This window comes from Neltuma alba, unplaced genomic scaffold (assembly GCF_004799145.2).
Source record: "Neltuma alba isolate B1F8T4 unplaced genomic scaffold, ASM479914v2 tig00012116_pilon, whole genome shotgun sequence".
Lineage (NCBI taxonomy): Eukaryota > Viridiplantae > Streptophyta > Magnoliopsida > Fabales > Fabaceae > Neltuma > Neltuma alba.
This window is the reverse complement of record NW_021636668.1, coordinates 751,584-764,280: the sequence shown is the minus strand read 5'-3', so window position 1 is coordinate 764,280 and position 12,697 is coordinate 751,584. Positions and strand designations below refer to the sequence as shown.

At 31.4% G+C, this 12,697-nt stretch overlaps 1 protein-coding gene across 2 annotated transcripts; it reads right to left on the bottom strand.

Annotated features, from left to right (window-relative positions):
• Positions 1-273: 273 nt before the first annotated feature.
• Positions 274-2,074, bottom strand: LOC114722786 (WRKY transcription factor 28-like). 2 transcript variants are annotated; one of them, XR_003738185.1, is made up of 4 exons: positions 1,518-2,074; positions 1,250-1,393; positions 413-901; positions 288-312 (listed from the first exon to the last, which is right to left on the bottom strand). XR_003738185.1 is itself a non-coding variant. In XM_028908880.1 (3 exons), exons 1-3 carry the CDS (start codon positions 1,982-1,984, stop codon positions 472-474), a joined length of 1,041 nt encoding a protein of 346 aa, XP_028764713.1. In that variant the 5' UTR covers positions 1,985-2,074; the 3' UTR covers positions 274-471. The 2 variants fall into 2 exon arrangements, 1 of the variants encoding a protein (XP_028764713.1); XM_028908880.1 differs by having other exon boundaries at positions 274-901.
• Positions 2,075-12,697: the final 10,623 nt, after the last annotated feature.

Sequence of the window (12,697 nt, the reverse complement as noted above, 5' to 3'; positions counted from 1 at the left end):
AGTGCATTATATTCCAGCTGGTCAAGAACAAAATTAAAACGAAATATATAAGATGAAAGCTAACAAAATGGAGATGGGGCAAAGCGTTTAGTATGTTCCTACATTGATAATCAATAACCAAAAAAAAAAATTCAATCAAAATGACGTTAATTAAGCTAGCTCTTCAGATATAGAAACATATATAAATGCAGATCCTACACGGGACTGCATGCTTCTTCTCATACAATATATATAGCTCTTCTAAGCGTACCAGTACCTCGGTCTCATCCCTCCATATGATCACTTTCTTACCTCGGAAGAAGGAAAGCATATCTGAAGTCGGACTAAGTTAGAACTTAATCAGATATATCTAATAATATATAGGTAGATATAAAAACTACATATATATTATATAGCTAGATGTATAAGATACCTATATTTACAATAAAAGATCAGTAGTCGATGATGGTGCTTATAATGGATTATATATAACTAGGGATGATCTTGTTTGAGGAACATGGAAGGAAGAATGTCCTGGAGGAGGCCGTAGTCATAAGGAGGAAGTTGCTGCTGATGAAGAAGAGAAGAAGAAGAAGCATTGGTACTGTGGATAATATTACTGTTGTTGTTGTTATAATAAACGTTGGAAGGGGCAGCTGACGAGTGATGGTGGGGCATGTGAAGGAAGAAATCATGGTGGGAAGCGGCGGCTGCTGCAGCTGCGGCGGCAAGTGATGACGGAGTGTGTGGTGTTAAGAGAGATGAAGGTGTGAACATTGCGGCCGCATTTCCTCTCAGCGATGTGGGGACCGGATGGTTGTGCTGACCCTCATACGTTGTTATCACAGTGGTTGGGTCCTGATATGACCTCTCCACGCGTTTCTTCACTGTGCACTTCTGCGTCGTGCACCTGTAGTAGCTTCTGCGATATAATCCCATTTATATTCGTCAGATTTTTCCACAGTATCTTCTCATCATCATCAAAAGATAATAACCTTTATACTCGACATAACTAAGAGAGCTAGCGGATATGAAGAAGAAGGAGGAGGAACTTTTCAATTGAATCTCACAGTCACAGGCTGTTTCCTTTTTCTTTCTCTTTATTTTCCTCAGATTCGGTAATGTTAGATAGATGGGTAAAGTTATTAATGAGCAGGTTTCGATTCTGAAGTGGTTAAATATGTTTCTCTGACTGGGTGTGTGAGATAGATATCAGATATGGTGCAAATAAATTAATTGAAGAATGTAAGTATATATGTGTAAAATATACCTTGGGTAAGGGCTATTCTTGACTGCTTTCTGTCCATATTTTCTCCATCTATAACCATCTTCAAGGTGATCCACATCGCTCTTGGTCATGAACGCAAACCTGGGCTCCTTCTGCTTCTTCTCTCCTTTCTTCCTGCCTTTGTTCCTGTAAGTTGCACTATCATTAATTTAAGCCTAGCTAGCTAGCTACAAAGTCAATAAGATGCGCCACACAGGTTTCATCAGGTTAAGATTTAGGACAAGAGAGGAAAAGGAAAAGAGATACTTGCCCTTTCTTGCTAGATCCTTCTTCTTCTGATGCTTTGACCTGATCATCACTATCTTTCTTGCTCTTCCCTGAGTCTTCTTCTTCAGCTCCGGCTTCAGAAGAAGATGAATTAGAGACGGAAGAATTCTGGGTCACCGGCGTTTCACTCCCACCACCTAAATCTCCAGGAGCTTCTGATGATGGCTTCTGATTAATAATATTACTGCCTTCAACAGAAGAGAAAACCTCGGAGGAGGAAGGAGACAAGCCAAAGGAAGTAGCAAGAGAATTGTAGTCTAGGCCTCCTTGCAGGCATTCAGTGAAGGTCATGTACGGAGGATCATCAAAACCTGATGATGAAGAGACAGGAATATTAAAGCAAGACAAGTTCTTCTCACAGAACATGGCAGATCCACCTGTGGACTGCTGATTATTATGGCCTAAGTAAAGATCCCGGTAATAAAGATCCTTACTAGGTTCATCAGACATGAAGAAGATGAAGGAGGAAGGAGAAGAGTGAGAGAGTACAAGAGAGCCTAGGGGGTAGTCTTCTTATCTAGTTCAGGGACTTTTAATCGCTTGCACTTGGGGAGTATTATTTATATGTATATAAAAAGAAAAGTCATTGGGTTTGAATGGATGGAGAGGTGATAGGGTCACTTTTTAAAAAAGGAGGTTGACATACCTTCCAATCCCAAACCCAAAAAAGAGCATTCTTTATGAGACGCTAACATTTTCAGTCCATGCTACTTCCATTAAGGAGACTGATCAATATTAGTTAGGGAGGTGGGGAGACCCCCTCTCTGCTGCCCTTTTTAATTGTTTTCTCTCTTCTTTAAAAAAAAGACAACACAACAATTCAATGCCAAACCATTATCAATCCCATTCGTCACAACCCAACAACACACACACACACACACAAATATATATATATATATATCTTATCCCCCCTCTCTCTATATGTGTCTAACCAGTTTCGGTGCTCATCATTTTGAGCACCCCAAGCTCATCAAATCTGAACCATCTGTGTCTCATTTTGAAAGTCCAGATTTAATTTCTTTTTTATTTTTATTTATTTAAAATAATTATTTTAATATGTATAAAATTTAAAATAAAGATAATTTCTTAACTATTATTCTTTTAAAAAATAGTTTTTTTCATTTAGAAATAATTAATTAAAGATTTTAAATCTGGACTATCCAAATAAGATATAAACAATCCAGATTTGATGAGCTTATGGTGCTCATCAAAGTGATGAGCACCGACACTAGTATCCTCTATGTATATATTAAAAAAAAAATATTACCGTTCTTCATATTATATTTCTGAAGATATAATTTAATCTTAGTTTGTTCTTTGGATACCCGAAAACTCACCCATAACATTTTTTTAATTATCTTGAACGTTTCTGCTCAGTCCAAGCAGAGTCTTCTAAGGTGTATACACACCACACCTTATTTATTAGTTTCTCAACTTCTAATGGTTTGGCCAAAATCTGTCTATTGTAGAGGAGATATGAACTCTACTTTTATGTATTGAAGAAATAAATCAGAATATTATTACAAGATGCGCTCTACAACTTTTCATGAGTAAAGTGGCCAACCAAAATCATGAGCCATCGGTACAAGTTTTCTAGTAATCTTATAATGTTGATTGGGAAAAAGAAGAGTCAAAGAAAGCACTAGGGTTGACTCTCTCTCCCCCGTTAATTACTGGCACATTTAAACCTTCCCTCTTGTTCCTTCCACGAATGAACACTCTCCAATAATGCAAAGCTTCTGCACTGCTTATTACAAGAAAATATTATAATTTTATATACTAATTAAAAATTAACAAAGCATATAATTTTTAATGAAATAATGATTTTATAATATTTAAATTTAATATTATTACAACATTACAATTTTTATACATATTTCATACATTCAAATCTCACTATTGATGATGGATCTCTAAGTATTAAATAAATAAGCTTCTACCATAAATACTCTCTAAGTTGTGAAATTTGTTCTCACCTTACCAAGTTTCAGAATCCTATTCATTTAAATCTTTTTTATTATGAAAAAGGAGGGAAAACACACGCATACTCATAAATATAATTCATAAATACAGTGTTTTCCTTCCTTCTTCTTTTTTTTTTTTATCGTGCCATCATAAATAGTACTGCCTCTAGTGCTAGTTGGCTAATTTAATCAGTAGATAAAAAAAATAGTTAAATTAGTTATTTGTAATAAATAGATATTGTATTTTTTAAAATATCTTTACTAATCAAGTGTATTAATTAAAACTATCATTATTATAAAGATTACCTCCAAAAATAGATAAATATAATAAATAAAATAAATTCAAGTCTTATATTTAAAATTAAGATAAAAGTAAAACCAACTCTTATATTAAAAATCATTAAAGCAGAGCGTGTTAACAGGCGGGGAGCGTGGCGCGTGAAGGAGGAGGAGCGATAAATGAATGAGAGGGATGAGAGGTCAATGATTCAAATATTGCTACTAGAAGAGGGATGTATTTGGGAATATAAGGGGCACGCGTGGCGATAGAGGCACCGGCATTTGACCGAATCCGACGGAAGACGAGGCACGTGGCGGAGACGCTGAGGGCCTTTGTCGTGCTGACGAGGAGCCGACGTCAGCGAGGCAGTGGGGAAATAATTGCTTTGTGAGACCCTTTAATTCTGGTTTTGTTTCGCTGCTTTGTATTTGGCCTTCTTTCTACTTCTTTCCCTTTCACTCCTTTTGTTGTTTTCTGTGGAAAACAAAATGCTTTACGTAAAGGCAAATTCAAACCCCTTGTTTGGTTCCCTGGAAAGTGAAATTCATCCACTCGACTCAGCAAGAATGTATAATTCAAATTGCTACGTATTATATATATAGATCCTTGTTTCTTTGTTCTAAAATAAGGAGAACCAAAGCAGGAATCTTAGGATCCGTGAATTGGAGCTTCCAGAGAGATCACAGAATTTTGGATTTTTAACATGTGATCGAGTCCATGGATTGTCGTTGATGAAAAAAAATAATAACAAAATAAAGGTTAGCTACATGTTAATTTCTTAACAGAAATAATGACTGCTACTACTTAACTTATTACCAATATGCTGATTTATAGAGTCCTCGAAAAAGTTTAATTACTGTTGGGAGTAATTATGCAGATTTCATGATTAGTTTATATAATTTATTCGACAAAAAAAAAATACCAGGTTCGAGCTAAAAAGTAAAAACTAACTTTGGGATAGGATAAGATCATTATCACGATGAAAGCTAGAGATAAGGGTCTGACATATGAGAGATCAATTCATTTTAATAAACCATGAGAGATGCAGCCAGATTTTAGGCAGGCTTCATATGATTCATTGGTCAATTTTCTCCTTTTTTTTCCCTAATGATATTCTAATTAATCGATTTTTAAAAAAATATTAACAATAATTAGGAAAAATTCAAAATGTGTGTGTGTGTGTGAAGTAATACTTCACTACTTCACTCACACACACACACAGACAGTACTACTATAGCCTAACAGTCTCGAACTCAAAGAAGAAGAAAAAAATGGTGAAATAGAGAGTGTGTGAAGTAAGTGAGAGAGTGTTAATAATATGATGATTAAGAATCTAATTAAGCGCTAATTAAATATTAGGTCCGAGAGACAACTCAATCGGAGTATTTTTATGTACGAGGAGGAAAAGCTGGTTAAGCATGCATATCTCAAGATTGTTTATGAATTGTGAATGTCAAGTGTCATTTTCTTTAATTTAAACATCTTGATGATCTGATTTCAATATAAATTTGGGAATAATTTTAAACTTTGAACGTCAAAAATTGTAAATAACTAAGCAGATGAGAAAAAGGCAACAAAGAAATTAAAGAAAAATATCAAGTTGTGTATGATCATTAATTAATGATATTTAAAATATGACCCTTTCATGGAAAGAAGAAACAGCTCGTGTTATATTTAATTTAATTTTGGAGGAAAACTATTTTAATTTGCATAGTCAACTCAAGCAGCTCGAAAAAGCTAAAGCCAAACATCAAGTACCAAGGGAGGGGCCAAGGAAATTAAAAGAAATAAGAGTTTATAATTTGTTGGTTTTGATGATATGATTAGTTTAGTCATTTCATGAGACTCTCCCCAATGTAGAAAAATCAAAGGCTCATAAAGTTACTTTTACACTCTCACTTGTGACTTTATGTTCTTCCTCTTCTTTCACATTTCGTTAATTTTTTGTAATATTTTAATAACAATACATGTTTGTGAAATGAAAGATTGTTACTGGCATCAGTTGAATTGAATGGAAGTTAATCAAATACTTGTGAGGTGCATTTGAAGTTTAAATCTTTTGATTGAAAAAAGTCATACATTTAGGTTTGATATCACTCAAATTTAATTTAATAATATTAAATAGTAAATCTTTTTATTTTAATTAATTTAACTAAAATAAGATTAGACTAAAAGGAGAATTAAAATGAGGTCCCATGCAAGAAAAGAAATTAGAAAACAAGTCTCAAAAGTTGTTATTCTCTATTCTCGAATTTGTCATTACAAGTTGTTCAGGTTGTTATTAGACCTTTTAGCAGTTATTTCTCTTATTCAGGACTTGATTGTAATTCTCCCTAGACTAAATGGTAATGTTTCTATGATACTGAGGTGTGCTATAAAATAATTGATCAAGTTGCTGTACTATAATGCCCGAAACAACGTGCATGCAGAATAATGAGCCGCGCCGTAATTAGTGGCTATTTTGTTTGTAAGAGCCCTTTTCTTGGGCATTCTGCAATAGTTAAGAAATGAAACTAAAGGTTTCTCATCACCGTACATGTTTGTTCAATTCAACGGGCGATATGTTTTTTCTCCCCAGTTTTTCATTATAATTAATTTTAACCAAAAATCGGGTGCTAAAATTGCATAATATAGGATGGTGATGAATCCGGCCGGATACTTAACTTGAATAAACCCGTTGCATTGGACAAAATAAAGAGAAGAGCGGGCATTGCAGTTAATTATTACGTCTTTAATATAAAGGTTAGCTGACTAATTTAAGTAGATTAAAATAATTAATTTAGTTAGTTATTTTTAAAAAATAGGTGTTACCTTCTCTAAAATACTCTTACTAATCAAATTTAATGCATTAATTATAACAACTATTTGATGCAACATTTAATATTTGTAACTATTACAAGGACTATGTTGAGAAAAATAAATAAATATGTCCTTATAAGACATACTTACTAATTATAGGATACTAATAATAATATATACTTAATTAGCAAATAGGATGACAACATTTAATAAATAAAACTAACTTACTTCCTTAATAAATAGTCAATTAAGGAGTACTTCCGATCCTTAATATAAGAACTAATTGACTAAATTGAGTAAACTAAAAAAACTAATTAAGTTAGTTATTTGTAATAAATAGGTGTTGTCTTTCCTAAAATATCTTGTTAATAAAGTGTGTTGGCTAGAGCTACCATTATTATAATGACTACCTTGAAGAAAAACAGATAAATATGAGAGATAAAGTAGATTAAGATCTTATATTTAGAACCAAAATAAAAGTCAAATAAACTATTATATTAAGGGTCAAAGGTAGTATGAGAGACAAGGTGAAATAAGGTTTTATATTTATGACCAAATTAAAAGTCAAACTAGTTTTTATATTAAAAACCGGACATAATATAATTTACTTAGATTGTGTAACATAAAAATATTAAAGAATCCGAAGCATCCCGGTTAAAATTGAACCAAGACACAATTAGATGACGTGTGAAATTAAAGATATTATATATATTGGGTTATATATATTGACGTTTAAATCAGATTTCTTTGACTCGTTTATTATATTTAGACTTTAATTAATGGCTTCTTTCACTTGGGGTTGGTAATGCTTGAATAAGTGAAACAATACACTATCTCCATTGTTGTATTCTTCGATTTTCTTCATAGACACAAAATATGTTTAATTCCTTAATCTCTTAATTGAAACAAAGTTGTAGGTCCAGAAAATTGGCAAGTGACTTTCTAATTATTCGAGATAAAAATCGATTTTATACTTTTCAACATAAATAAAACCAGCATGGCTGTAATTAATTATGGAAAAAAACAATATAATAAGCGTTGAAAAGTCTTTATTATTATTATTATAGCAAAATCCAACCAAAAAAACTAACAAGAAGTTAATAAGAACAAATAATTAAAATTTGACGTCCATGTATGGTTGATCACACCAAGTTATCAATTTTATTAATCAATATACCAATTATATATGTTCACAACCCAAAAAAAAATACAATAACAATACAGTAAACGACATGAGTGCGTCATGCGTATATCATACAGAGTACGATTAAAATAATTAAAAGATATTGAGAAGATTAGATTAATATTCAATCAATCTAGAAGCATAATTAAAATATTAGGTGTACAAAATTAATAATAATAATGGAAAAAAGCAAAAGCACATGCACACATCAATTATGGAAAGCTTATGAGAGGCATCTTATTAATAGACGACTCCTTCAAGAGAAATGACAAATGAAAGCGAGTTTTACATAAGATTATATAATTGATTATTCATATTTTATAGTTAATTGGATATGGCGACGTTGCTTCAAAGGGACGACTTTAACTTGTCCCTTTTGTTTTAATTTTTTTATTAATTAAATATTGGGGGAGAATTTGACGCTATTCGTGAAGGAAATGAATTAAAAAAATTAGAATGAAAATGCATGAGATTGTTGACCCGAATGGGGTTGTATCGGTTAAATATATAAATAATTTATAAGTGACATAAAGAGCTTTTGGTATCAATAATGGAAGTCATTATCAACACAGAAGGGCAGGTTTTTTGTTAGGTGTATTAACATAGAAAATTAAACAGGAAAAAAAAAAAGGAATCTTTATAGACGTCGACAACTCCAACCATAATTCAATTTAATCGTACAAAAGCATACAGTAATTCACACTCATTCTTGCTTATGCAGCCTTCCAATTTTATCTAATTTTATCTTATTATAAATATAAAAATTAGTTGAAATATTTATTTTGATCTTATATGTAATATTTTAATTCGTTTTATTTTACAGATTTATAATTCTATTTTCAATCAATTCTTATGATGAAGGTAGTTTTTTATACAAGTTTTGAAAGACGGTACTCTAAAAAAACTTAATAATTTATTGCAAATAATTAATGTAATTAATTTTTAAAAAAATACCACAATTAAACAATACTAAAGAGAAAGGATCACATATATATGAGTTTTGATACCAAAAAAAAAATTTGAAAGACAAAGCAAGCATATTATTCATTTGAATAATATAATTCTGGCTCTTTTGCTTCCGATATCATTAAACTTAATTAATTGTGTGCTTAAATAATTAATTAATTAATGGCAACATATGTTCATTGTATGAAAAAAAGGCAACGTATATTCATGGATAACTTTTATATGCACAATTAAAAAGTTCAATCACGCAAAGGGCTCTTTATTGATCACATTAATTAAGTGACGAGATTTCTGAAGGGGCTCTCCTAACACCCTTTTTGGTGGAATGTCTATTGCTACTTAATCTCACAATTAGGCCTGAATAATCGCATTCATATCTTGTTCTTGAAGCTCTTCAACATAATTAATATAATATAAATCTTATCAGCTCTCAATTTAAACGCACTGAGTATACTTCAAATCTTCCCGTTCAAGCCAATTTTGATCAGATCTTTACAATATTATTTTTTATTTTTTTTTCCAATTTAATCTTTCAGCTTGGTCTTGGTCTAATTCAAGACAAACCCATCATAAATTTCAAACAAAAAATAAAATAAAATAAAATCCTGACGTGACATAAAGTGTTATCAACAAGCGATTTGCTTGGTCATTGATGGAGCACAAATGGAAATGGACTTCTTCACTAACCTTATTCAAAATCTAGAATGTATCAATAATAACCTCTTTTGTTTTTTTTTTAAACAAAGTTACATCCTTGTATATTCGCCATGCCGTTTGATTTTTCCTTTTAATTTAAACAAATTACACACGCAGATATATACACACAAACACATACACATTATAGGTATAACTATGGGGCAATTTTGTTCGAAACACTATCAGATATTAAATATGGACATCTTTCCCAGCAGAGATTTGAACCTTAGTTCACTACATTATGAAAAATTAGTTCTTTTCACTAGACACAATCCTGTTGATAGTATATACTCCCTCCTGTTGGAAATATAAGCTAAACTTTGTTAGAGGGGCTTCGTTTCTTTTATAAGATAACATTCACTTTTATCTAAGCTTAATGAGTTTTTTTCAATTTTACCCACATATATTCTCTTTTCTTTTTGATTCATTTATTGTATCTTTTACTTATTCTCTTTATTAATAAAGGCATATTTAAAAATATATATATACTTTACATATTTATCATTTTAAACTGATCTTAATTAGTTTATTGATAAATATAAACAGATAAAGTTTAGACTATATATTGAAGCGAAGGGAGTATATATTCATGGGAAAATTGCATTAGGGTCCCACCCAAGGAAATTAAATACAAAAGTCTCTTATAGTCATCAAATTAATCTAAAGTTGTAAGACACATTATTGCTAGAGATTTCACTTGTTAAATTACCAAGTTACCCTCATTTTTTTTAAAAGTATGCATTGATAATTAAAAGTGCAATTTTTAACACCTAAGGTGCAAAAAGTAACAACTTATCATGGCGCGTATTAATAACTCATGCATTAAATCTTTGTGATATATTAAAAAAATATGTTGTTAATACCTGTTGTGATAATTGTTAATCATTATACTTTAAACTGTTAACAACTGCTTTTTCAGTTGTCAATATATACTTAAACAAAAGATGAGGACAACTTAGTAATTGAACAAGTAGAATCTTCTACAATGAGATGTTTTGCGACTTTAAATTAAGTTGATGATTTTAAGAGATTTTTTCGTATTTAATTTTTTTAGGTGGGATCTTAATGCAATTTTTCCTATATTTATTGAAGGAGAGAAAATGCTCTCTTACAGAGCCCACTACTACTCTAAGTTTAACTTAAATAACAAGTTTTCTCTTTTGTGTGTTCCACTTTGGGTTATAAAAAGACACAAATCTAACTAGGGTTGCCTTGTCTTGCAGCATAAGTTTGATTAATTAATTAATCGAATTAAATTAAAATGCCAACTCACATCAATGAAACTTTTTTTTTTGGCATCTGAAACCCTTTTTTCTCCCTCCCTCATGAGTTAATTATTTCTTATTGACCTGAAAGTTAAAGTCAACATTCATCAATCACACTCACCATCCACTCCACTTGGAATGTTCCCCAACTTGGTCAAATTTTGAATATATTTTTTTTCCTGATACAATCTAGCATAATTATTAATGCTTTTCAATTCAGAGTTTTTGCAAAAACTTGTTGATCTCAGCACAAAATCCAATGTTTGTGTCTACACCCATGTGTTAAGTTGGGATTTTTAATGTGAAAGGTTCTCCCTTGGATTGATTCTTTCTCAGGTCAACAGTTATTTTGACTGGTTCTAATTTACTAAACCTTTCATCACTTTCGCTTTATGTTTACTAATTTAAAATCTGATTTGATCACACACTGACCCACCAATTCACTGTAGCAACCAAGAAGATAGAGAAAGGAAAAACCTTTTTCGTCGCTTTAATAATTTAGTATTTTGTCTTACAGGGTCATCAACTTTCACAAATTGCAATAATTTAGGATGGTTTGACTTAGTCATGCCCTTGAATTATTGTTAATTGAAGAAAGACCAGGAAGCAATAGTTTGTTTTTTTTAAAAAATTCTTTTTATCTGTAGTTAAGGATTATTTACGTTGTTGGTGGGTACATATCAAATGCTTACACGGAAAAGAAAACAAATATGAATTAAATAATGCTCTACTTTTTATATGCTAAGATTTGTATGGTTCCAAAGAATAAATCATGACAAATCAAAAGTTTCAAAAATTAATTGATAATGCTTGATATTTGAGTCATATGAATAAAAAGACATTTTAAAGAAAACTACCTCCTATTTTAAGATTAGGCTGTGCTTAAATTTAGATTTGTTAATAATACGAGATAGGCAAATATCTAAAGGTTATCAAGAGAAGGTAAGATAAAAAAAAAATATTTGAAAATTATAATCTTTTACCAAGTCATACATATATATGACACAATCATCGTGAACTTTTCATTCAACAATCAAATTTTTGGAATTGCTCCTCAAAAGTCTAGGCTACATGGAGAGTTGCCTTATCATGATTGCTTAAAAGAAACAGAGCACACTGGAGACTGGACTACATCTAATCTACCACTTCCCACAACGTGTTTTGTCTCAAAATTTTAAGCTATGATTAGCATCTGAGTGGATTTTCCAAGGTGAAGGCTCAGAATAATGATTGTGAAAAGGGAAAAAGAAGATGCAATTTTGAAGCAGCCATTGAAGAACAAAAACCAAACCCATTCACCTAATTCTTTTGTTTATATCAGTTCTTGTACTGATATAAAGCCCTTTTCATACTGCATAATCCAAAAAGTTAAGCGTGTCAGCTTTACTATATCATACTCTAAAATCCAAGAGGTTCACAATGACACACACCTAATTCCAACCTCTTCCCAATATTTCTAATCACACTTACATCTCAGATGCCTTTTTTTTAATCATTCTGCTAAAATAATATTAGTGCTTCATCTCAGCCTCTTCCTAGATCTCCAACTAAGGTCAAACAGTTTACACGTAGAATTTGATGATCAAGAATGTTTCTAAAGGTGAGCGTGAAAATTTCTTGGAAGATCCAGTCTACAAAAATAAAATAGATGAGTCTAATCACAAAAAGACATGTAAACATAATAAAATTAAGTTTTCAACGGGAATCACTTCCTGCATACCTACAAGTCTTCTAATAATTGATTTGATTTACTTATCTTTCATAAACCTATATAACTATTAATTTATTTTCAGGTATCTTTTTCTGCGATATATACATATATATATATATATATATTTCCCATTGGTCAGAGTATGGCAGAAGCATCCAATAAAGGAGTGCCTTTCACAAGCACCATCGCATTTTTTGTCATATCTGTTTGTTTGGTGGCTTACTTTCATCAAACAACCAAAAGACCACTCACAAATAGAAACAATTTGTGGGAGTGGAAAAACAAAATCCATCTAGTTG